Here is a 26,843-nt window from a genome sequence, read left to right on the forward strand (position 1 = left end):
CTGTTATACTTCCTCTGTGGGACGTGTAAGTATTTCCAGGGCCCTCTGGCTGGCAGTTCAGTTTTTCATTTCTGTGTCTCTCTGTATGCAACAGGAGCTTTCAAAGGTTCCTTTGCAAAGTGCAACACTTAAAAACCAGGGCAGAACAAGCGCAGGATCCTGTCTGCATGGTCACCCATGCCTTCGGACCCTACCCAGGGCACTGGCTGAATGGGATGCAGTGAACCAGGCAGCTGTCTTTTGTTAACATTGTATCATCTTTCACCATACAGCCTGAGTGCTGTAACTAGTGGGACAGGGTTCTGCATCAGAAATACCATGTGATCCTGTAACCCAGGGGTTGGCAACCTTTCAGCAGCGGTGGGCCGAGTCTTCACTCTAATTTAAGGTTTCGCGTGCCAGTGATGCATTTTAATGTTTTTAGAAGGTCTCTTTCTATAAGTCTATAATATATGACTAAACTATTGTTGTATGTAAAGTAAATAAGGTTTTTAAAATGTTTAAGAAGCTTCATTTAAAATTAACTTAAAATGCAGGGTCCCCCAGACCGGTGGCCAGGACCCGGGCAGTGTGAGTGCCCCTGACAATCAGCTTGCGTGCTGTCTTTGGCACGCGTGCCATAGGTTGCCTGCCCCTGTTGTGATGAATGCCTGAGTCATAACGCATGTGCACAAGGGACAGAGGTTGAGGTTAGGCAGGTGAATGTGACTTGAACTTTTGAGGGCTGCACTGTATAATCTTACTGGTCTTTTAAGGTAGCTTTTTGTGGCATTTCCTAGTTTAAAAAACCCCAACAGATAGGAAGCAACGACACTTTTTCTTATGGAACAATTTCCTTGGTGGCATTCCTGCAGGATATGCTCAGCAAGACGAGAGCTCTCATAGAACCCTTGCAAACTGAGTGCAGTCTTGTGTGCACTGAATGTGGTAGGGGTCTGCCCTATTCTAGATATGTCACCGGAGAGAAACATCACGGGGCACCAATAGAGCGCTGTCAGATTGTTAGTAACAAACTGGCAATCGTTAGTATCTGTGTTCATGTGAAAAGCTGCACGTTAACCCTACAGACTCTCTCGCTGGCCCGGTTTGCATTGCTACCCCAAATTGCTGTTGGGCTGGGGCAGCAGGGTTTTGGGAAGGACAGAACGGACACACTCGAAAACAGCAACCTGCCTTTGTTCCACTGTAAACAAACTGACCATTAGGTGCAGAGTAGACCTGGGAAACGCTCGCCCAGAGGGTATGAGTCTGAGAAGGTTACGAGCAAGGGGGAAAGGCCTGTTCCAAGAGGAATGCAGAGGCAGCCAGAGTGATAGGGATTTGCCCAGCTCAGTTACACAAGTCACTCAGGAGCTGCTGGCAGCAGGGCGAATGGATGGTGCTGTGAGGCTTTACAGGCTCAACTAGTCACTAAACCACATGCTGCTGCTCGCTGCCCACAGTCACTGTGCGTGCCCCTGCAGCCCCTGTGCTGTGCTCAGCACCATCTTTCCGGAGTGCAGGTCCCACAAAGCAAGGCGCTTGTGTCCAAGTGCAATCATTCTGCCCCTGTGTGTCCGCACACCGGAAGTGCAGAGACCCGGGAAGTGTTTGCCTCATTTCTCATGGCTGAGGGAGGCATGCTTTGAAAGTGACCCTGCATGCTTTGCCGTAAGGAGGTGTCTGGGCATCTCTGTGATCGCTGTGTATTAAAGGAGGGGAGCGAATAAACAGGGGCAGAAGTGACTTTGCATTGGAGCTCTGAACAGGTGACCTGCCAGGGTTCATATGAAAGTGATACTGGTGTGCCGCTTTCAGAGTAGCAGCCGTGTTAGTCTGTATCCGCAAAAAGAAAAGGAGGACTTGTGGCACCTTAGAGACTAACACATTTATTAGAGCATAAGCTTTCGTGAGCTACAGCCCACTTCATCGGATGCATGCAGTAGAAAATACGGTACGGAGATTTTATATACACAGAGAACATGAAACAATGGGTGTTACCATACATACTGTAACAAGAGTGATCAGGTAAGGTGAGCTATTACCCGGGGGGAGGAGGGGAGAACAAAACAAAAACCTTTTGTAGTGATCATCAAGGTGGGCCATTTCCAGCAGTTGACAAGAACTGTGAGGAACAGTGGAGGGTGGGGGAATAAACATGGGGAAATAGTTTTACTTTGTGTAATGACACATCCGCTCCCAGTCTCTATTCAAGCCTAAGTTAATTGTGTCCAGTTTGCAAATTAATTCCAATTCAGCAGTCTCTCATTGGAGTCTGTTTTTGAAGTTTTTTTGTTGAAGAATTGCCACTTTTAGGTCTGTAATTGAGTGACCAAAGAGACTGAAGTGTTCTCCAACTGGTTTTTGAATGTTATCATTCTTGACATCTGATTTGTGTCTTTTACGTAGAGACTGTCCAGTTTGACCAATGTACATGGTAGAGGGGCGTTGCTGGCACATGATGGCATATATCACATTGGTAGATGTGCAGGTGAACGAGCCTTTGATAGTGTGGCTGATGTGATTAGGTCCTATGATGGTGTCCCCTGAATAGATATGTGGACAGAGTTGGTGACGGCCTTTGTTGCAAGGATAGGTTCCTGGGTTAGTGGTTCTGTTGTGTGGTGTATGTTTGCTGGTGAGTATTTGCTTCAGGTTGGGGACTGTCTGTAAGCAAGGACTGGCCTGTCTCCCAAGATCTGTGAGAGTGATGGGTTGTCCTTCAGGATAGGTTGTAGATCCTTGATGATGCGCTGGAGAGGTTTTAGTTGGGGGCTGAAGGTGATGGCTAGTGGCGTTCTGTTATTTTCTTTGTTGCGCCTGTCCTGTAGTAGGTAACTTCTGGGTACTCTTCTGGTTCTGTCAGTCTGTTTCTTCACTTCAGCAGGTGGGTACTGTAGTTGTAAGAACGCTTGATAGAGATCTTGTAGGTGTTTGTCTCTGTCTGAGGGGTTGGAGCAAATGAGTTTGTATCGTAGAGCTTTGCTGTAGACAATGGATCGTGTGAAGTGGTCAGGGTGAAAGCTGGAGGCATGTAGGTAGGAATAGCTGTCAGTAGGTTTCTGGTGTAGGGTGGTGTTTATGTGACCATCGCTTATTAGCACCGTAGTGTCCAGGAAGTGGCTCTCTTGTGTGGACTGGTCCAGGCTGAGGTTGATGGTGGGATGGAAATTGTTGAAATCATGGTGGAATTCCTCAAGGGCTTCTTTTCCATGGGTCCAGACGATGAAGATGTCATCAATGTAGCACAAGTAGAGTAGGGGCATTAGGGGACGAGAGCTGAGGAAGCGTTGTTCTAAGTCAGCCATAAAAATGTTGGCATACTGTGGGGCCATGCGGGTACCCATAGCAGTGCCGCTGATTTTAAGGTATACATTGTCCCCAAATGTGAAATAGTTATGGGTGAGGACAAAGTCACAAAGTTCAGCTACCAGGTTTGCTGTGACATTATTGGGGATACTGTTCCTGACGGCTTGTAGTCCATCTTTGTGTGGAATGTTGGTGTAGGGGGCTTCTACATCCATCGTGGCTAGGTTGATGTTTTCAGGAAGATCACCGATGGATTGTAGTTTCCTCAGGAAGTCAGTGGTGTCTCAAAGATAGCTGGGAGTGCTGATAGCATAGGGCCTGAGGAGGGAGTCTACATAGCCAGACAATCAAGCTGTCAGGATGCCAATGCCTAAGATGATGGGGTGTCCAGGATTTCCAGGTTTATGGATCTTGGGTAGCAGATAGAATATCCCAGGTCGGGGTTCCAGGGGTGTGTCTGTGCGGATTTGTTCTTGTGCTTTTTCAGGGAGTTTCTTGAGCAAATGCTGTAGTTTCTTTTGGTAACTCTCAGTGGGATCAGAGGGTAATGGCTTGTAGAAAGTGGTGTTGGAGAGCTGCCTAGGAGCCTCTTGTTCATATTCTGACCTATTCATGATGACGACAGCACCTCCTTTGTCAGCCTTTTTGATTATGATGTCAGAGTTGTTCCTGAGGCTGTGGATGGCATTGTGTTCTGCACGGCTGAGGTTATGGGGCAAGTGATGCTGCTTTTCCACAATTTCAGCCCGTGTACGTCGGCGGAAGCACTCTATGTAGAAATCCAGTCTGTTGTTTCGACCTTCAGGAGAAGTCCACCCAGAATCCTTTTTGTAGTGTTGGTAGGAAGGTCTCTGTGGATTAGTATGTTGTTCAGAGGTGTGTTAGAAATATTCCTTGAGTCGGAGACGTCGAAAATATGATTCTAGGTCACCACAGAACTGTATCATGTTCGTGGGGGTGGAGGGGCAGAAGGAGAGGCCCGGAGATAGGACAGATTGTTCTGATGGGCTAAGAGTATAGCTGGATAGATTAACAATATTGCTGGGTGGGTTAAGAGAACCACTGTTGTGGCCCCTTGTGGCATGTAGTAGTTTAGATAGTTTAGTTTCCTTTTTCTTTTGTAGAGAAGCAAAGAGTGTGTTGTAAATGGCTTGTCTAGTTTTTGTAAGGTCCAGCCATGAGGAAGTTTGTGTGGAAGGCTGGGAATTCCTCAAGGGCTTCTTTTCCATGGGTCCAGATGATGAAGATGTCATCAATGTAGCGCAAGTAGAGTAGGGGCACAATATGCAGAGCTGCTCTGCTGTTAGACGGTGAACTTCCTACAGCATTGAATAGCTCCAGAGTCAACACTAGCAGCGGGCAAGTATTAGGATAACACACTAGCTGCTAGCCAGGAGAGAGATGCAGCCCATTCTTGTGCCAGCAGGTGCTGTTTCCAGTGTGCGCAGGGTGTTGTGGCTCATTGCGCCAGGGCACAGTGCTGAGGGTCTGCAGCTCCACAAGGGCCCCGATTAGAGGACTTTCATCTCCTCTCTTTTGCTTTGTCTTTCAGAAATGTAGATGGCAGCTGCTGGCTGTGAAGGACTCGCGCCCGACTGACCCGGTGCAGCACTTCCCATTGCCCACCATGATCCTCTGCATGCTGCTGCTGGCTGCTCTGCCTGAGCCATCCAGTGCTGAAATCAACCCTGGTAGGGAGCCACCGAATGTGGGGAGGACCCTAATCTCCTACCTTGTGTGTTTTCATTTCCCCCCTTGTTTTCCCTCTTACAATGGACCCATTTGTATGAAGTTACAAAAATGGCTCCAGAGCAGCTGCCTGTGTGCCAGGTGCCCAGCCTTCCCAGAATGCAGGGAGAAACACCGCCCCGTGGAAATCCCAGCTCCACACTGGGGCATGGACATATTCCCTGTCCTGCCTTCCAGGTGGGTCTGCAACCAGTAAGCCTGTCATAGAATCATAGAATCATAGAATATCAGGGTTGGAAGGGACCTCAGGAGGTCATCTAGTCCAACCCCCTGCTCAAACCAGGAACGATTCCCGACTAAATCATGCCAGCCAGGGCTTTGTCAAGCCTGACCTTAAAAACTTCTAGGGAAGGAGATTCCACCACCTCCCTAGGTAACGCATTCCAGTGTTTCACCACCCTCCTAGTGAAAAAGTTTTTCCTAATATCCAACCTAAATCTCCCCCACTGCAACTTGAGACCATTACTCCTTGTTCTGTCATCTGCTACCACTGAAAACAGTCTAGATCCATCCTCTTTGGAATCCCCTTTCAGGTAGTTGAAAGCAGCTATCAAATCCCCCCTCATTCTTCTCTTCTGAAGACTAAACATCCCCAGTTCCCTCAGCCTCTCCTCATAAGTCATGTGTTCCAGTCCCCTAATCATTTTTGTTGCCATCCGCTGGACTCTTTCCAATTTCTCCACATCCTTCTTGTAGTGTGGGGCCCAAAACTGGACACAGTACTCCAGATGAGGCCTCACCAATGTCGAATAGAGGGGAACGATCACGTCCCTCGATCTGCTGGCAATGCCCCTACTTATACATCCCAAAATGCCATTGGCCTTCTTGGCAACAAGGGCACACTGTTGACTCATATCCAGCTTCTCGTCCACTGTCACCCCTAGGTCCTTTTCCGCAGAACTGCTGCCGAGCCATTCGGTCCCTAGTCTGTAGCGGTGCATGGGATTCTTCCGTCCTAAGTGCAGGACTCTGCACTTGTCCTTGTTGAACCTCATCAGATTTCTTTTGGCCCAATCCTCCAATTTGTCTAGGGCCCTCTGTATCCTATCCCTACCCTCCAGCGTATCTACCATTCCTCCCAGTTTAGTGTCATCTGCAAACTTGCTGAGGGTGCAATCCACACCATCCTCCAGATCATTTATGAAGATATTGAACAAAACCGGCCCGAGGACCGACCCCTGGAGCACTCCACTTGATACCGGCTGCCAACTAGACATGGAGCCATTGATCACTCTCCGTTGAGCCCAACAATCTAGCCAGCTTTCTATCCACCTTATAGTCCATTCATCCAGCCCAGACTTCTTTAACTTGCTGGCAAGAATACTGTGGGAGACCGTGTCAAAAGCTTTGCTAAAGTCAAGGAACAACACGTCCACTGCTTTCCCTTCATCCACAAAGCCAGTTATCTTCTCATAGAAGGCAATTAGATTAGTCAGGCATGACTTGCCCTTGGTGAATCCATGCTGACTGTTCCTGATCACTTTCCTCTCCTCCAAGTGCTTCAGAATTGATTCCTTGAGGACCTGCTCCCTGATTTTTCCAAGGACTGAGGTGAGGCTGACTGGCCCGTAGTTCCCCGGATCCTCCTTCTTCCCCTTTTTAAAGATGGGCACTACATTAGCCTTTTTCCAGTCGTCCGGGACTTCCCCCGACCGCCATGAGTTTTCAAAGATAATGGCCAATGGCTCTGCAGTCACATCCGCCAACTCCTTTAGCACTCCCGGATGCAACGCATCCGGCCCCATGGACTTGTGCTCGTCCAGCTTTTCTAAATAGTCCCGAACCACTTCTTTCTCCACAGAGGGCTGGTCACCTTCTCCCCATGCTGTGCTGCCCAGTGCAGTAGTCTGGGAGCTGACCTTGTTCGTGAAGAAAGAGGCAAAAAAAGCATTGAGTACATTAGTTTTTTCCGCATCCTCTGTCACTAGGTTGCCTCCCTCATTCAATAAGGGGCCCACACTTTCCTTGACTTTCTTCTTGTTGCCAACATACCTGAAGAAACCCTTCTTGTTACTCTTAACATCTCTTGCTAGCTGCAACTCCAGGTGTGATTTGGCCTTCCTGATTTCACTCCTGCAAGCCCGAGCAATATTTTTATACTCATCCCTGGTCATTTGTCCAATCTTCCACTTCTTGTAAGCTTCTTTTTTGTATTTAAGAGCAGCAAGGATTTCACTGTTAAGCCAAGCTGGTCGCCTGCCATATTTACTATTCTTTCTACACATCGGGATGGTTTGTCCCTGTAACCTCAATAAGGATTCTTTAAAATACAGCCAGCTCTCCTGGACTCCTTTCCCCCTCATGTTATTCTCCCAGGGGATCTTGCCCATCGGTTCCCTGAGGGAGTCAAAGTCTGCTGTTCTGAAGTCCAGGGACTGTATTCTGCTGCTCTCCTTTCTTCCTTGTGTTAGGATCCTGAACTCGACCATTTCATGGTCACTACCTCCCAGGTTCCCATCCACTTTTGCTTCCCCTACTACTGTCTCAGCACCGGGGATCCCGCTACCACCAGGAGCCACATGGGCACTAGATGAGCAATGACAGGCAAGTGTCAGGCTGGCTCTGGGGTACTGGGCTCACTGCAGGCAGTAAATCACCAGATACAGGCAGGCAGGAGAGCTAGAGAGCTGCAGCCAGGAGGAGTGGACTCTGGAAGGGCTGATGCAGGAGGAGAGGTTGGGCTAAGCTTGGCTTAGTGCTTGGTCCAGTCCCAGGGCAGAGGGACATAGGCCTATGGATAGCAGAGGGGGACATGCCCAGGGGACGGGGTCCCATGGGGCAGGTCAGAGGCTATAAGTGAGAGGGGTCGGACACGGTGCAGAAAGGGGAAGGTGTCGCTTGAAAGTCAGAGAAAGTCCCAGTGATGAGGTGTGTTGGTCTGTGGGATTGTCCATAAGCAGCCCCAGCATGATGCTGGGCCGTGTCTTGGCAAACCCCTGGTCATGTACGAGAGGGCAGCTCTGTCCTGGAGGGGCCTGATGGACTCTCTGCCTCTAACATTATTTCTTTGGAGCCCCCAGCAAGTGTCCTATTCTGTCCCTGCTCTGGTCCCTCTCCACCGCTTTGAGCCCCAGCGTAGCCCCAGCTCCAGGGCTATGTTGGGCTGCAGCCAGGGCCAGATTAAAGCAACCTGGGGCCCATGACGCACCTTGACATGAGACCCCATGCGGTGGCCCCATCCCCAGCTTGGAGTGGGGTAACAGTTGGGCTCCCCTCCTGCCTCAGAAGCAGCATCTGGAAACCTGTTCCCTCTGGAGAGGCAGGAACAGCAGTGGGTGTGGGAGGCAATACTTACCCAGGATGAAGGGTCACCCCCAGAGCCCTCTGATGGGTGGGGCTAACACCCTATTGAGGTGCACAGGGCAGCTGTCCCCCTCAGGGCTAATCACAGGACTCCAGGAGCTAGCGCCCTACACTCAGGGTTATAGTCCTGATAAGCTGAATCTGGCCCTGCCTGCTGTTAGAACCTGCAGCTCCTCCGCTCTCCCAGCTCTGGGCTTCCCCGCAATCCCCAGCTCTGCCAGTGCCCCTCAATCCTGACACAGAGCCCCTACTAGTCAGGTCCTGTGCTCTACCACACATACAGTTCTGCTGATGACCCTCAGTCGTAACCTGCAGACCCGTGATAACCCAGTCCAAGTCAAATGTTGATTCTATTGTGTAGGATGTTTGCTAGGCAATTATTGTTGTAGGGATGGTCTTAGAACAGGGATCTCAAACTCAGATGACCACGAAGGCCACATGAGGACTAGTACATTGGTCCGAGGGCCGCATCACTGACACGCCCCCACTCCACCTCTTCCATGAGGCCCCGCCCCTGCCCCGCCTCTTCTCCACCTCCTCCCCATACCGTGCAGCTCCCTGCTCCTCCCCACTCCCTCCTGGAAAGCGCTAAGTGCCGCCAAACAGCTGTTTGGAGGGAGGAAACACCTGGAGGTAGGCAGAGAAGCGGGGACACGTCGTGCTCGGCAGGAGGGGGAGCAGTGGGTGAGGGGAGCTTGGCGGCCGTAGAAAATAACTCTGTGGGCCACATGTGGCCCGTGGGCTGCGTGTTTGAGACCCCTGGTCTAGATAATACTTAGTCCTGCCATTATTGAGGCAAGACTAAGTGCAGGGAACTGGACTAGATGACGTCTCGAGGTCCCTTCCAGTCCTACAATTCTATGGTTCAGCTATGGGTGGTGAAGTTGTAAATGTCCCTGAAATAATAGCTGTCTTTGAGTGAATAGCTTCCCAAACTGCACTGGGCCATCAATGGCACACGTGCTCATTGTCTGCCCCCACCCCTCAGATGTACATGATTCTATAAACCGGAAAGGATATTTGTTATGCTGACCATAGTCAACCCTAGAAGGAGGTTCACAAACTCCAACGTGGGATGCACTGGCAGAATGCAAGATGGCAGAGTATTCTGGCGTGCCGGCATTTTCGAATTGGACAGACTGGAACTTTATGTCCACGTAACAATGTGGATATCAGCGGGTTGTCTTTGCCCAATGTTATTTTGGGAGATCCACCCTATCCTCTACTGCCCTGGCTCATGAAGTCTTGACCTGATGTAAGAGCACCTGGCAGAAGGTTTAATTACACCTTGAGTGGGAGCAAGACGGTGCCTTTGGCCAACTGAAGGCAAGATGGAGCTGCTTACACAGCTGTTTGGGTGCCAGAGCGTATAATGTCATTCATTCCAGTGGGCATATGGTGCACTGTGTGACGTATGTAGGAAGAGCTCTCCCCAGGATTGGGGCGATGACGGTGCTAGCCCTGTACGAGCGGACAGACAGTGCAGCTAGGTCCAGGAGAGACAGGAAAATACGGGATGCCTTGTGTGGCCACATCATTGGTTTGCGGAGGAGAGGGTTTGTGAGCACAATGGTGGACTTTATGAATTTGAGTTTATTTATGAGTTTATTTATGAATGCATCAAAAAATCATACATGATGCAAGATACATAGCGACTGGATTTTGCTGGCTTGGTGCAGTTGCATGAATTGTACATCTGAGACCTCATTAAAATTGCTACCTTTGAGTAGCTGTTTCCTCTTAGTGTTTTCAAAGTCCACCTGCATGGGATCGCAGTACAAAAGCTGTAGTATAGCTTTCCAGCACAGGCCGGGCACCTACCACAAACTAACGCCCGAGTGCGAAAGCACAAAACAAACCCACAGTGCACACAACGAGCCAATGTGACAGTGCAGGGCAATGTCCCGTGTAATGGCATTACATGTGATCAGTGTCCTTCCTCCTCTTCCTCTGTGCAGGCCTGGGGGTGGACTGCATTGCGGACTGCTGACCATGTGCACTTCTATGCATAGACTGGCTGAGCCCTGACCCCAAGTGGTCCGGTAACTGCAGAACGTAGTAGTGTGGGTGGATGTGAGTGGAGTGGCTGGGGCCAGGGTAGGGTTCAGGGCAGGTGCGTCCTAAAATGTGTTGATTTGATGTTTGTTGCAGTCTCTCAGAAAGGTCCCTTTGCCACTGGTGGTCTTGCTCCCTGCCATTGCTGTGTGTTCCCCACCATTTTCTCCTCTTTGTTTCCAGCATATCCTCTGATACAGCTGGTTTGCACTCCAGTTCATAGAGCTGGCCTGGTCTGCTGGCAAACTCCCTTTTCAGGGCCTGGGGCACCTCATTCTGGCTCCTTTCCCTCTTGCTGCACAGGTCCAGCAGCCTCTAGCTTTCTATCAGTGGCCTGCTACGGGGTGGGAGGACATGCCTGGCAGAAGTCTCTCACTGAAAGGCAGGTTCTCCAGCCCTCCAGTCATGTTCGTGGCTCTTTCCTGCACCCACTCCAGTTTTTTCCAACATCTTTTTTTAAAATGTGTATGGCAGTATTGAATGCAGTATTCCAGTCTCAGTCTCCTATTCGAGGTAAAATCACTTCCCTACTCCTACTCAGTATTCCCCTGGTTATACATCCCAATTCATATTAATCCTTTTCGCCACAGCATTGCACTGGGGGGGCTCATGCCCAGTTGCTTGTCCACCAAAACACCTAAATCCTTTTCAGAGTCACTGCTTCTCAGGATACAGTCCCCATTCTGTAGGTATGGGCTGCATTCCGTATGACCTGTCATTTGGCTGTATTCAAATTCATCTGGTTTGGATGGGCCCAGCTTACCAAGTGATCCAGATCGATCTGTATGAATGCCCTGTCCTCATCATTATTTACAGCTCTGCCAATATTTTTATCCGCAGTGATGGACGAAAATGTTGACCAGTGTTGGGCGGAGAACCAATACCTACAGAACCCCACTAGAAACATCCCTATTAAGTGACGATTCCCCACTGACGACCACCTTTTGAGATCTGTCAGTTAGTAGTTCTTAAAGCATTGCAGAGCCATTGGCCATTATCTTTCAAAACTCATGGCGATTGGGGGAGGTCCCAGATGATTGGAAAAAGGCTAATGTAGTGCCCATCTTTAAAAAGGGGAAGAAGGAGGATCTGGGGAACTACTGGCCAGTCAGCCTTACCTCAGTCCCTGGAAAAATCATGGAGCAGGTCCTCAAGGAATCAATTCTGAAGCACTTAGAGGAGAGGAAAGTGATCAGGAACAGTCAGCATGGATTCACCAAGGGCAAGTCATGCCTGACTAATCTAATTGCCTTCTATGACGAGATAACTGGCTCTGTGGATGAAGGGAAAGCAGTGGACGTGTTGTTCCTTGACTTTAGCAAAGCTTTTGACACAGTCTCCCACAGTATTCTTGCCAGCAAGTTAAAGAAGTCTGGGCTGGATGAATGGACTATAAAGGTGGATAGAAAGCTGGCTAGATTGTTGGGCTCAACGGGTAGTGATCAATGGCTCCATGTCTAGTTGGCAGCCGGTATCAAGTGGAGTGCCCCAAGGGTCGGTCCTGGGGCCAGTTTTGTTCAATATCTTCATAAATGATCTGGAGGATGGCGTGGACTGCACCCTCAGCAAGTTTGCAGATGACACTAAACTAGGAGGAGAGGTAGATACGCTGGAGGGTAGGGATAGGATACAGAGGGCCCTAGAAAAATTGGAGGATTGGGCCAAAAGAAATCTGATGAGGTTCAACAAGGACAAGTGCAGAGTCCTGCACTTAGGACGGAAGAGTCCCATGCACTGCTACAGAGTAGGGACCGAATGGCTCGGCAGCAGTTCTGCAGAAAAGGACCTAGGGGTTACAGTGGACGAGAAGCTGGATATGAGTCAACAGTGTGCCCTTGTTGCCAAGAAGGCCAATGGCATTTTGGGATGTATAAGTAGGGGCATTGCCAGCAGATCGAGGGACGTGATCGTTCCCCTCTATTCGACATTGGTGAGGCCTCATCTGGAGTACTGTGTCCAGTTTTGGGCCCCACACTACAAGAAAGATGTGGAAAAATTGGAAAGAGTCCAGCAGAGGGCAACAAAAATGATTAGGGGTCTGGAACACATGACTTATGAGGAGAGGCTGAGGGAACTGGGGATGTTTAGTCTTCAGAAGAGAAGAATGAGGGGGGATTTGATAGCTGCTTTTAACTACCTGAAAGGGGATTCCAAAGAGGATGTCTCTAGACTGTTCTCAGTGGTAGCAGATGACAGAACAAGGAGTAATGGTCTCAAGTTGCAGTGGGGGAGATTTAGGTTGGATATTAGGAAAAACTCTTTCACTAGGAGGGTGGTGAAACACTGGAATGCGTTACCTAGGGAGGTGATAGAATCTCCTTCCCTAGAAATTTTTAAGGTCAGGCTTGACAAATCCCTGGCTGGGATGATTTAGTCGGGGATCGGTCCTGCTTTGAGCAGGGGGTTGGACTAGATGACCTCCTGAGGTCCCTTCCAACCCTGATATTCTATGATTTCAGGTGATACTGTATTGTGTGAAGTTTTCAATTACAGTGTTATATAGTACTAAGGCAAAGGCCTTACAAAAGTCTAAGTATATTACAGTGTAGTTGTAGCCATGTCTCTAAGTATATTACTGTTACCCTTGTCATGCTGTCTGGAGTGGCTCACGACCATGAGTGTCTGCCTCAGGGCAGACTGTCAGAAAACAGAGCAGACACCCCAAACTTGTGATATGGTTTATAATTAGATTTTACCATCCCAGGACCAAATGTGAACTCCCAAAGTACTGCAGTAGTATAGTATTCTAATGAGTCACAGACAGTTCCCTTTGACACTCCAGTCTCTCTTGCCTCACAGGCAAGCTGGACTATGTGAAAAATGGTCACTTACACCAAAAATTGCACCACATTCAGGTTGCCCCCAGTCCCAAGAGATCGGTCACTTGCCCCAGGCCAGTTTGGTACTTATACCAAAGTGTTCCTTTGCTACTTACACCAAAGACGATACTGGTAGCAAACTGTAGTAAACTAACTAAATCTTTATTAGCTAAGAAAAAGAAATGAGAGTTTTTGAGAGGTTAAAGCAGGTAAAATATATGTACAGGTGAGTCTCAGTCTGTAATTCCAAATGGCAGCAGAGATGTAGTGATCTGCCAGTTTCCCAAAAGTCTCTCAGGGCTACCCAGAATAACTCTGAGGATTTCCATCTGCTCGTTCAGTTATTCCTCTCTTTTAGAATCCAAACAGTCTGGGGATTGGGGATTGGTCCTGCTTTGAGCAGGGGGTTGGACTAGATGACCGCCTGAGGTCCCTTCCAACCCTGATATACTAGGATTCTATGATTCTGTGAACAGTCCAGAGATACAGGTTCTTTCCCTGAATCCATACTTACAGCTTCTTCTCACAGAAAACAAGCTGACAGGGTCACTATCCACATGGCCTCTTCCTTTGATGACAGACAAGTGAGTGAGGAATGCATTTAGAGTCTTTGGCCTCCAGTCATCACACACAATGATCACTTGCCTTGAAATTAGCACTTTTATGTTAAAGTTCTTCATTTGCATTCCATGGGGCTTCTTTCTCGTTTGATGGGGTATTTAGTTATGGGGTATACACAAGTAAATGTTTACTACTACATTATAACAGGACACAGATAAGTGAAAATAATGCACGTAACATCACATTAGGTTTTCATGAAGTTTAAACACCAAATACATCTTATACATTTAACAATCACTTTGATCTATACTAATACGTACACAAGTGAATCGGTCTGGGGCTTTGGCATGAGCTGGCACCTGGTTTGCCAACCTCACAACTCTTATCAACCGGATTCAGGTTTGCTTCACGAGAGCTATTTTCCATAAACCGTGTTGACTGACATTAATTATAGCTCCATCCTTTAATTCATTATTGACTGAATCCTGTACCAGCTTTCCATTATTTTGCCCAGGGCTGTTGTCAGGCTAACCAAACTAGTTCCCCAGACCTTCCTGCTTGCCCCTTTTAGAGACTAGCATGACTTTAACATGTTACCAGTCTTCTGGAATTTTTCCAGTATTCCACAATTTATTAGAAATTAACACCAGTGGCACAGACATCTCCTCAGGCAACTGCTTTAGGACTCGTGGACATAAGTTATTCAGACCTATTGATTTTAAAGGGTTGATCCCTAGCAGATGCAGTTAAGCATCGTCCTTCGGTACTAGTGACCTGGAAAGTAGTTCAGGGGATTCGAGTACATCATCCAACTTCTTTCCAAATACAGAACAGAAATATGTATGGAACACTTCTGCCTTTTCTGTATCCTTATTAACCATTTGACCATCTCCATCTAGTAATGGGGAAATCCTATGATCTGAGTTATGCAGGCGGTCAGACTGGGTGATCACAGTGGTTCCTTCTGACCTTAAAATCTATTAATCTAGGTCAATACCATTGTTAGGATTTCTTTTGCTCCTGATCTACTTAAAAAATCTCCTTCTTGTCCGTGGCCCTGCCAGCTTTGGATTTTTCCTTGATCAGTTTTCCCTTATCAATTTGCTCTCTTCCATTTCTTCTAATGTATATTGATTGCTGTCTGCTTCTCCTTTTTTCCATTTGTTATAAAATTGCCTTCACTTCTCCTCCTAACCAGGATGGGCTTTTAAGCAAAATTGTCTTGAGCTTCAAATGAAAAGTCTGGTACTGATGTTTAACCTGCTCCTGTTCCCCCTCCAGCAATATGCCGATACCCTTTGGGGATGCATGAAGGGACCATCCGAGATGAAGACATTACAGCCTCCAGTCAGTGGTATGACTCCACAGGACCCCAGTATGCACGGTGAGTTAATCCCTTGCAAAAGCAATCCAATCGCACTCTAAAACATATAAAATTGGACTGAAAATCTTTTAGCCTAAGATGAAACCCTGTTTCCCTAATATCAGCCTTATTAAAACTCACTGCCTACGTAGGTGACTATATTCCATACTGTAGTCACATAAAGATAGAGCATAAATAGGTGAACAGAGGACTTGTGATTTTCTGGTGGACATGGGCAATGCCTCTGGGAGCCTGTGTTTCAGGTTGACTGTTGCAGACAATTTGGTTGAAACTGTGAACCACACAAAGTCACTTATGCAGCTGGGACTTTTAGCATCATCAATCAATGGGGAACATTCGCAATTTGTAGCACAGAAGTCCTACCACCTCTTTGGCTGTTTCTGGATGTCCAGGTAAGCAGCAGTGACCAGGAGGGCTTTTATTCATCTTTGCTTGGCAAGTAGATGGTCACGTTTCCTTTAGTAGAACTTTTTCACTGTTACCCAGCCCCCCCAGAAAGGGTGGCTGCTTACTTAGCAGAGTCTTGCATTCAGAGCATATTACATCTGCAATCCATAAACAGCAGTTCCTACAATGGAAGTGTTGGTTATTACTGCTAAAGCCTTCTCTGTTCCGAGCACTGTCTACCGCTCTCTGCTCCAGCCCGGCAGTTGAGACCAGTGGGAATTGTGTGCAGTGTAGTTGTATCTGTGTTGATCCCAGAATATTAGAGAGAAAGGTGGGTGATGGAATATCTTTCATTGGACTTTATGTTCAATGAAGGTTGTTCTAATCCCATTTTTTTAAACCATCAGAATGCCTTAAAATCTGGGAAATATACAGTGAAGGAATTGTCAAAATCCATTCCTTTCTCTGTCGATAAATATTTCAATCTTTTTCAGCGGAACCACATTTTCATTTTTTCAGCCTGTAAAAAGACTGATGGCTTACAACGTATTTCCAGCCTTACCCCTGAATTACTGCTGTTGGTCTGTGGATAATTGTGACAGTCTGTACCCCTGTGTTCACCCCTTTTTCAAGACGGCGATACATTTTGTGCAAAGTGTGCATTGAAATGTCAGAGTCTCCAGTGGGCTGGCTGGAGACAGTCAAAGAAGGGCTCCAGTTTGTTGTTGTCTGTTTGCGTATTTTGGGGGGAGGGAAGTAAAAACAGTAAAGCATAAAAATGAGCAGCAATGGCACGACTGCACAGGTAGAGCGGGCCAGACTGGAGGCAGCGGAAGAAGAGAGAGAACACCAGCACCAGATGTGGCAGGCGGAAGTGAGACCGAAAGAAACAGCTGCTGTGCTGGAAGCTGAAAAGCCAAAAGAAGAAAGAGAAGAAGCCACCCATAGGAGAGCTATGGAGCCGAAGGAAAGGAAGCTGAAGTCCATAAATGAGCCAGGAGGCTAGGGGACAAAGGGGCTGAGGAGAAAGAGAGAAAATACAATCTGGAACTCTTAGAAAAACATGGAAAGATCCCAGAGTCACTGACATCTCCCTACACTGAAGGAATCCACAGCTGGCACCAGCTGTGTCCTGCTTCCAAAGAGAATAGACTGCATTGAAGAGTACTGCACCACTTTTGAAAAGCTATGTGAAGTTCATACGATTCCTGTGGACAAGAGAGTCCCCACACCGATTGCAAAACTGTCTGGTAAAGCTTTGAATGTATTTAATGAAATGCCAATTCGGGAAGCTTTGATATCTTCTAAATTTGAGGAAACTGTTAGACAAAGGTTCCAAATTACTCCTGAAGTGTATAGGGTGAAATTTAGAGATCTTAAAAGGAGTGCTGGCATGAGTCATAGTAGATATGTTTATAAGATGTGTGACCTAATAAGAAAACGGGTAAAAGGAAAAGGGGCCGAGGATTATGACCGATTGCTTGATCTCATTGCCCAAGAACATTTCTTGAGGACATGGTCTGATGATGTAAAAACTTGCCTGTGGTGTAACTCTGTAAAATCTGTAGCAGAGATGGCTATGCTGGCTGATGCCTTTGTGCAAGCCCAGATCTCCCTTAGGCGCAAGCCACAGAAGGAGGGGCACAAACCCGGTCGAAAGGGGGGATCCTGTTTTCCCCAGTGGTTAGGAGCCTAAGCACTCACTCCTGCAGAATCATTCCTCTCCTGGTAATCCTCACCAGAAATCTCCTGTGGAAGGGGAGGACCCAAGAAGGTGTTACCAGTGTCACTCTACTGAGCACCAGAAAAATCAATGCCCTAAGCTGAACGAAATTGAGCCCCAGCCAATCCATGTTAATGCATCTGTCATCAGCACAAAAGCCCCAGAGGCACCTACAGTTTGCTTGACTAGTTTTGTGGGGGCTGGCCCCACCGAGCCAAATATGGAATTTTTTATGGTTGTCAAGATCAATAACAGAGAGCGCACAGAGTGGAGAGACTCTGGTGTACAGATTTCTCTGGTTCCGTGGAGTGTGATCCAAGAGAGTGACGTGTTACCTGGCCTAATGGCAGAGCTTATGGTAGGGGAGGATCTAGGAGTCCTGCACTTTTAGCGAAAGTGCACGTGGAGTGGAGGGTTTAGAAGGTGATTTGATTGTAGGGGTGGTGGACAATATCCCCGTTGAAATACTGGTTGGGAATGATATTTGGCATATGTCTAAGGCTGTTAATGTGGTAATCCGCAGCAAAAGGGAATATTGTGCTGGGATCACAGAGGAGAGTAATAACGTCCCAGAAACTGAGGAGATAGAGAAAGTTTCCGACTCCTCTGCAGCAGAAGGATCCAGGGTGATTCCAGGTGTGACAGCTGGTATAATATTATTTGCATTGTGGGTGGTAGCAAGGTTAGGGTATGTTCAGTCGTGCCTCTCTAGTGTCTTTAGCAAAAGGAATGATTAAGGATAGGAGCACCAAAATACTGGAATGGTTGATACATGAATTAATATAAAGAATTAAAGGAAGATAATATAATTTATGCCAATCAACATGAGTTTATGGGAAATAGAGGCTGTCAAACTAACTTGATATCTTTTTGAAGAGATGACAAGTTTTGGTTAGTAAAGATAATAGTGTTGATGTAACACACTTTGATTTCTGTAAGGCATTTGACCTGGTCCCACACAACATTTTGATTAAAAAACTAGAACAATCCAACATTAATATGGAACACATTAAATACATTAAAAACTGGCTAACTAACAGGTTTCAGAATATACTTATAAACAGGAAATCATCATCAAGCAAGTGTGTTTCTAATGGGGTCCCACAGGGATCAGTTCTTGGCCTTGTGCTACTTTTATGATTTTTATCAACGACCAGGGAGAAAACAAAATCATTACTGATCATGTTTGCAGATGATACAAAGATTGGGGGGAGGGGATTGCTAAATAACAAAGAGTACAGGTCACTAATGCACAGCAGTTTGGATCACTTGGTAAGCTGGGCACAAGCAAACAATATATCTTTTAATATGACTAAATGTAAATGTATGCACTTGCATGAGAGGAAAGTGATCAGGAACAGCCAGCATGGATTCACCAAGGGAAGGTCATGCCTGACTAATCTAATCGCCTTTTATGATGAGATTACTGGTTCTGTGGATGAAGGGAAAGCAGTGGATGTATTGTTTCTTGACTTTAGCAAAGCTTTTGACACGGTCTCCCACAGTATTCTTGTCAGCAAGTTAAGGAAGTATGGGCTGGAAGAATGCACTATAAGGTGGGTAGAAAGCTGGCTAGATTGTCGGGCTCAACGGGTAGTTATCAATGGCTCCATGTCTAGTTGGCAGCCGGTATCAAGTGGAGTGCCCCAAGGGTCGGTCCTGGGGCCGGTTTTGTTCAATATCTTCATAAATGATCTGGAGGATGGTGTGGATTGCACTCTCAGCAAATTTGCGGATGATACTAAACTGGGAGGAGTGGTAGATACGCTGGAGGGGAGGGATAGGATACAGAAGGACCTAGACAAATTGGAGGATTGGGCCAAAAGAAATCTGATGAGGTTCAATAAGGATAAGTGCAGGGTCCTGCACTTAGGACGGAAGAACCCAATGCACAGCTACAGACTAGGGACCGAATGGCTAGGCAGCAGTTCTGCGGAAAAGGACCTAGGGGTGACAGTGGACGAGAAGCTGGCTATGAGTCAGCAGTGTGCCCTTGTTGCCAAGAAGGCCAATGGCATTTTGGGATGTATAAGTAGGGGCATAGCGAGCAGATCGAGGGACGTGATCGTTCCCCTCTGTTCGACATTGGTGAGGCCTCATCTGGAGTACTGTGTCCAGTTTTGGGCCCCACACTTCAAGAAGGATGTGGATAAATTGGAAAGAGTCCAGCGAAGGGCAACAAAAATGATTAGAGGTCTGGAACACATGAGTTATGAGGAGAGGCTGAGGGAGCTGGGATTGTTTAGCCTGCAGAAGAGAAGAATGAGGGGGGATTTGATAGCTGCTTTCAACTACCTGAAAGGGGGTTCCAAAGAGGATGGCTCTAGACTGTTCTCAATGGTAGCAGATGACAGAACGAGGAGTAATGGTCTCAAGTTGCAGTGGGGGAGGTTTAGATTGGATATTAGGAAAAACTTTTTCACTAAGAGGGTGGTGAAACACTGGAATGCGTTACCTAGGGAGGTGGTAGAATCTCCTTCCTTAGAGGTTTTTAAGGTCAGGCTTGACAAAGCCCTGGCTGGGATGATTTAACTGGGATTTGGTCCTGCTTCGAGCAGGGGGTTGGACTAGATGACCTTCTGGGGTCCCTTCCAACCCTTATATTCTATGATTCTATGCATCTAGGAACAAAGGATGTGGGCCATTCTGACACAGTGCAGGACTCCGTCCTGGGAAGCAATGACTCTGAAAGAGATTTGGGGATCCTGGTGGATAATCAGCTGAACATGAGCTTCCAGGGCAACGCTGTGGCCCAAAGGACTAATGTGAGCCTTGAATGCATAAATAGGAGACTAAATTCCGGCTGGAGCAGAGAGGTTATTTTAGCTCTTTGTTGGCACTAGTGCGACTGCTGCTGGAATCCTGTGTCCAGTTCTGGTGTCCACAATTCAAGGAGGATGGTTATAAATTGGAGCGGCTTCAGAGAAGAGCCTTGAGAATAATTAAAGGATTAGAAAACCCGCCTCATAGTGATAGACTCAAGGAGATTAATCTATTTAATTGGAGAAAGAGAAGGTTAAGGGGTGACTTGATCACAGTTTATAAGTGTTGGGAGCAAAGGCATATTTAGGCCTCACAGAAGCTTGTCCTGATTCAGCAGTTTTGTAGCTCAGCATAAGTAATGTTGTGCATTTGTAAAAAATTGCAGAGTAATCAATGTGGGGTTGTTTGTTTGTTTTGAGCGGGGGGTTGGAGGGAGGATAAAGTAACCCTAAAACTACAAGAAACTGGTGTGAGTGAGGATAAAACCTGCACTGACGTACCCTGAGATGATGGCAAGAGTTGTTAGTGGTTCAACGTAGTTTCCTGCACTAGATATCTATAATGGGTTTTGGAGTCTGCCTGTACATGGGATTCATGGTATACATTTGCCTTTACTTTTGAGAAAGAGCAAGTTTGCCTGGACAGAGCTTCCACAGGATTCCATAATAGCCCAGCCATTTTCCATACCCATATGGAACAGGCAGCTGAAGGTCTGGCCTGGGCCGATCATGTTGTATGCTATGTGGTATTATTCACACCAGCAACAGGGAGATCTGCTTGCTGTCCCTGAGGGAAGTCCTTACAAGTTTACTGGAGGCTCGTTTAAAGGTTATTCCCACTAAATTCCAACTGGGGCAGCAAAAGGGTATGTTTTTCAGTGTCACACCGGAGGCAGGAGGTAGGTCCCTAGAGCAGGATAAGGTTAGGGTGATACTATCCCTACCCATCCCTATTGCCATGACAGGATTTTGCAGAGAATTCATTCCAGACTATGTGGAGCTGGCTGCCCCGTCGCAGGACCTGTTGTGTAAATCCCAGGAGTGGTCCTGACACACACACACTCACTCTCTCACGCGTGTGCGCAATGAATGCCCTTTAAAATCAATTAGCAAGAGCCCTGGTCTTGGCAGTCCCATCTTCCGATCAGGACTTTAAGTTGTACCCAGTGGACAAGCACAGGATTTTGATGGCAGCTTTTACCCAGGAACACCCTGGGAAGGACAGACCTACTATGACTGCAGGGCCCTGGACGGCAGTACAATGAGTGTGAAGAGAGAGTGTGGTGCACACATTGGGCTCTTTAGAAATGTTGTTATAGTCTGGGTGGTAGGAGACTCCAGCTGTCACATCATATAGAAGACAGCTGTCAGCTAATGTGGGTAGTTCTGGGACTGAACTGATGATCTCCAGAGCTCACAACATGCATATTTACAGCTTGTGCCAGCTTTGAGCCAGAGCTGTCACAGATTCTCCTCCTCAGTGTATTGGGCACAGAAGGGGACACACAACACTCGTGCTCACCAGTGGGTCACAACAAGCAAAATGTGCAACTGGTGAGTCTCACCACAATTTACAGATTATTCCCTCCCTCCCTCCCCCAGGATAAAACTTGTGGCCAGGGTATGTCTCCGCTGCAAGCAAAGGTGTGAGTGTGGCACAGGTAGACACACCATCATTAGCTTTAATCTAGCTAGCCTGGGTAACAAGCTGTATAGATGTTGGTGACACGGGATAGCAACCAGAGTTTGTACCCAGGATCTCTGGAGGGCTTGTACTCTGATAACTAGCCTGTGCCACCACATCAGCACAGCTGTTGTTCTCTGGGCTAGCAAGACAAAAGCTAACAGAGGTCTGCCTACCACGACACCTTCACTTTGCAGCACACCCTAAGGGCAGGATTTCACCCGGGTCGGCGGATAGTGATCAATCTATCAGGGATCGCTCCCCGTCGACTCTGGATCTCCTGCTCCCGAGAGGCGGAAGCGGAGTCGACCGGGGAGCAGCAGCGGTCGACTCGCCACAGTCCTCATGGCCAGGTACGTCGACGGAAGATATGCTGACTTCAGCTACGCTATTCGCGTAGCTGAAGTCAGCGTATCTTAGGTCGACCCCCCCACAGTGTAGACCGGGGCTAAGAGTTCCTCATCACAGCCCTGTCATCCACCCACAAAGGTCAGCAGCACAGTTTGACCATTCAGCCTTCTCATTGGTAGCTTAGGGCCTTACCATTTGAACCACAGGAACAGATGCTGGCCCTGTTCTAGACCAGCCACTGAAGGAAGAGTTGACACACACTTTCCCTGTGGGTAACACAGCTGTTTACTAGTCAGCACGAGCAGAAGGGGGATCAGGGACCCTGGATTCTGTCCTTCACTCTGGGAGAGGAGTGTGTTTTTTAGTGGTGAGAAATAGGGTAACCAAAACCGGCTTAGCCATTCTGAAAAGCAGTGTGGAGCAGTGGATAAGAATGGGGGTTGTCACATTAGAGAGCTGGGTCTGTGGGGACCTCCCATTAGCTCTCTATTAACTCATTTATCAAATGAAAAGGGTGGGGATGTTCAACAGGTCTCCCCTGACTGCTTGCAAGGTTGGTGGTCCTGGCTGTAGTGAAAAATAAGGCAGTGAGGTTCACAGGAATTTAAACACCTCTTGGAAGAGGGGAGGTTTCAACTCCCGTTCTCCTCTTTCCCAGCTCAGAGAATGGTCACCTTGGCTGCACAGGTATTCGGTGGGTCTCGGCTGGGTTCTCATGCTGTGTCAGGTTCATCGTCAAGCTTGTCAAGTTCAGCTTGGCACAGCAATGTTCAGCTATGGGTCTGAAATGCTGTCCAGACAAACTCTCCCAGTGTATCACGGATATTGTAGGAATCATCACATGAGGAGCAACAATGCGGCCAAAGGACAGGGCCTGTCCCAGGGTGCTTTAGACTTCTTTACAAAAGGGGGACAAAAAAGTGAGACGATACAGTGAAAAAATCGCCACTTCAATTCATTTTTATTAAACATAAGCAATTCAGGGCTCACATTTGATATTCTGTACTTTGGCTTTTTGCCATTTCAATAAGATTTTTACAAAATAAAGGTTTAAAGCTCCTTTTAAACTGAAGTCTGCGACGCACCCTGAAGTACAGTGTAGCTCTTGCTGCCACACAAGTCAAGGGGAGACGCAGTGATAGAATCCACGTATCGGAGGTGGGGTGTCAGTTACTTTAACCAGCTATCGTCCTGCACACGTCAACTTTTGCAGCGACTGAGGCAGACCCATCCACCTGTGCGGTCCTCGTTCGCTACACAGCCCTGAGCACCATCCAGCCTGTCTATTGTGCATTTCCTACCTTTGGAGGTTTTGACTCTGCAGCCGTATGGCATGTCTTAGTGTATAGGCCTGTTTGTTAGCCTGAGATAGAATTTTGGGTTTGACTTTTATGATATTCTTATATCCTTACTGATGTGTGAACAAAGACATTATGTGTTGCTTCTGCCCACAAAGCAGATGGGGTGAAAAGAGATAAGAGATGGAACTAAAGTGTTTTGGGTATGGTGGGAGTGTATGAGCATACCCTGGAAGGCTGCCTGGCGCCTCTCTCAAGCCAAGGTCAAGTGATCAGTTATTGAGCTGTAGTTCACGAAAGCTTATGCTCAAATAAATTGGTTAGTCTCTAAGGTGCCACAAGTACTCCTGTTCTTTATAAGAAACACTAAACGCCAAAGAAAAGCCTGGCTTTGGCCAGAACACAATCTCACTCCTTACCGCTCCCATGGGATGCAAAAGAGGTGGGAGGAAGATCCCAGACTCACAACCCTCCAAAATGGAACATGACCATAAGTTGTAAGGCAGGGGTCCCCAACGTGGTGCCCGCGGGCGCAATGGCGCCCGCTGGGGCAGTTGTGTGTGCCCGCAGGACACCACGCCGCCGAAATGCCGCCACCGAGTGCGGCCACTTGAGAACTGCCCGCCGAAATGCCAATGAGAAGCGTTGCCATTTCTCAGCAGTATTTCGGCGGCAAGGCTTCTTTCCACTGCCGCATTTCGGTGGCGGGCTGTTTGTCACCCGCGACTGTCTGTTGGGAATAGCAATGTGCTATTCTCACAGAAAGGTTGGGGACCACTGTTGTAAGGGGTATGACTAGGGGCATGCATTGCAGGTATATTTGGGGCTGCTAAGAAGGAGGATGTGGGAATGGGAAATGGGGACACAGGCAAGGCTCTGCGGCGTCAGAGCTGGGAAGGGGGACACAGGGTAAATGTTCTGCGGCATCAGAGCTGGGAACGGAACACTGGGGAACAAATTCTGCTGGCATGTAGCGCTATGGATGTGTTTGTTTGGAACTAACCCCAATAAACATCACATTGCCTGCACTTTGGACTTCTGGTCTTCTGCTTTCTGTCTGCATGACCAGAACCAGGGGAAGGGGTGAACGGAAAGCCCTCTGACAGCATGCTTTTACCATAGGCTTTTTGTTTGTTTTAGTATCATAGCATATATCTATATATTCAGTGCAATTTACAGATGAAAAGCTGACATGAAGTCTTAGGTCTCTTCTACACAGGCACTTAAAGCATTGTCAACCCCCGTGCTGCTGAACTCGTTGGAGGCTGGGGGTACCAAATATGTCAGTGTAAACAAGGCGTGCTAGCAATAAGTTATGCCAAAGTGACTGTCAGCTGTTGGGGCACTTGTTCATCTCTTGCCTCACAGTGCTGCAGAAGCCCTGGAGTGGCTTATGGATGGACTGAAGAAGTCACAGTGTCTGTGCCAAAGAACCACAGGCTAGGATTGTGCCCCTTCATGCTGCAGTTCCTTCCTTGGGAGGGAGGAGTGCCTGGAAGGCTAAATCCTTGGGAGTAAGGCCTTTTAGGTGTGCATCTCTCACCCCATCAGGTTGCAGAGAGAAGAAGGGGATGGAGCGTGGTGCCCAGCAGGCCTGTTGCAGCCGGAAGATGTGCAGTTCCTCCAAATCGACCTGCACAAGCTCTTTTTCATCACGCTGATCGGGACGCAGGGACGGCATGCCCGTGCCACAGGCAAAGAGTTCGCCCGTGCTTACCGCATCGATTACAGCCGCAATGGGGAGCACTGGATCTCCTGGAAAGATCGGCAGGGCAGGCAGGTTGGTGCAAGGGGGGGTTTACAGGGCGACAATCCCCTCAATACAGCCTCTGGGCTTTCCACAGCAGTTGGAAAAGCCGCAGGGATTTTGAATTCCAGGGGATACAGTCCCCCTTTACCTTTGCTGCCTTCGCTAGAGCAGCTCACCTTTCTGTCAGTGCTAAACCTTGCCAAGGGCTCTGCCGCAGGGCCTGAGTCCCCAGCCTACTAGGATATGCAGCACAATTCTCTATAACTGAGCCCCAAGCACCAGCCATTACCCTCACCTGAGATTGGGTTGCCTGGCTAACCCGCAGTCCCCACCTGCATGGAGGCTCAGCCAAGACCTGTTGAAATACAGATCTGACACCGTGTGCCCACCACCTTCCCATTAGCCAGGTTGTCTCCTCTCCTCACCTAAACTACAAACTGCAGAGCCATCTTTTCTGCTGTCTTGAGAGCAGCAGGCCTCCACCCAGAGTACCCTTTTCCAAGGAGGGGAGGGCATACAGAATGGGGGTGGATTGGATATGGATCAGTAGGTCAAGGGATGGGGTGGGTAGGATAGGAAGTATGCTGGATGCCTGTCTGTAAAAGAAGGGTTATACTCAGGACTGTTGGTCCTCTCAGAGCTATCATCTCAGACTCTCTTCAGACTCAAGCAGACGGTGCTACATTGGTTACACCCAGGTCATGTCTTCAAGATTTTTTTTCAACACCCATGAGAACAAGCAGCCATTTTTTTCTGTTAATGCAGCTGGGATTCAGACATAATCACATGACTCCCAGATCCTGGGCCTACTAGGCCGAGACCTTAATCCAGCTCTGGGTGGAATGCTAACTATTGCAGTGACATTCTCCATCACTGGAAATGCTCAGCAGGTCATACTGAGCTACTTTTTCTGAGACTAGAACACAGTAAACATTGATTGCCAGCTTTTGATTCTCTTGTTAATGAACGACATACATCCTGGATAGCAAAGGGTTCCTGCTGGTGTATCACCAGCCATCACGAGTCTCTTGCTGCTCCTTCATGTTGTCAGATTGTTATTATCAATAATAATAATTTTTTTAAAATTTATCATGTATTATAGCATGAACAGCCTCCAACGTGAGGGAAAAGGGGATGTCAGCTGGTGAGGCAGAGGGTTTAGGGCCCCATCATGCTGACCATTCTGGGCCAAAATCATCCTTTGTTTAAGTCTATTCACTTCACTGGACTTACACCAGAATTGAATTTCTCCCACTCTCTCCAAACTGCAGAGCTCAGCTTCTCCCAAGCCCCCCATCCTGCACACAGCAGTGAGGGGCTCTGTGATTGTGCCACCTGGTCCTTCAGGGCAGTGTTGTAGTCAGGAAGTAGTGCTTTGTTTTGCCAGCTTCTTTTTTCCAGGATCACTCTCTCCAGCTGCATTTAAGGCCATGAGTGTGTGTCCTGCTATGTCTGCAGCTGGTCACTTAAGTCATCCTCTGTTTCCAGGTGATTCAAGGCAACATTGATACATACGATGTGGTCCTGAAAGATCTTCGGCCCCCAATCATTGCCCGTTATATTCGGGTGATCCCTGTAACGGAGCTGCCCATGACTGTCTGCATGAGGGTGGAGCTCTACGGCTGCATGTGGTTTGGTAAGGACCTGTTTCCATATTCCCTTCTAGAGGGGCTACCCAGGGTCCCTGGGCTGCCTGTCCCCAGCACTGTGATGAGGACACATTGACAGC

The 26,843-nt window shown here is 47.9% G+C and overlaps 1 protein-coding gene across 5 annotated transcripts in view; it reads left to right on the forward strand.

Annotated features, from left to right (window-relative positions):
• Window positions 1-26,843, forward strand: part of LOC125623312 (discoidin domain-containing receptor 2) — a 154,643-nt gene that overhangs the window by 67,903 nt on the left and 59,897 nt on the right. For 3 of the 5 annotated variants that reach the window (XM_075120308.1, XM_048822424.2, XM_048822421.2), the window contains 4 exons: window positions 4,841-4,979; window positions 15,057-15,159; window positions 24,916-25,144; window positions 26,603-26,750. In XM_075120308.1, coding sequence (XP_074976409.1) covers window positions 4,916-4,979; window positions 15,057-15,159; window positions 24,916-25,144; window positions 26,603-26,750 — 544 coding nt within the window. In that variant the 5' untranslated portion in view covers window positions 4,841-4,915. The remainder of the gene's footprint in view (window positions 1-4,840; window positions 4,980-15,056; window positions 15,160-24,915; window positions 25,145-26,602; window positions 26,751-26,843) is intronic. The other 2 variants (XM_048822422.2, XM_048822423.2) reach the window with 1 other exon arrangement.

The sequence above is a fragment of the Caretta caretta genome, chromosome 16 (genome assembly GCF_965140235.1).
Source record: "Caretta caretta isolate rCarCar2 chromosome 16, rCarCar1.hap1, whole genome shotgun sequence".
NCBI lineage: Eukaryota > Metazoa > Chordata > Testudines > Cheloniidae > Caretta > Caretta caretta.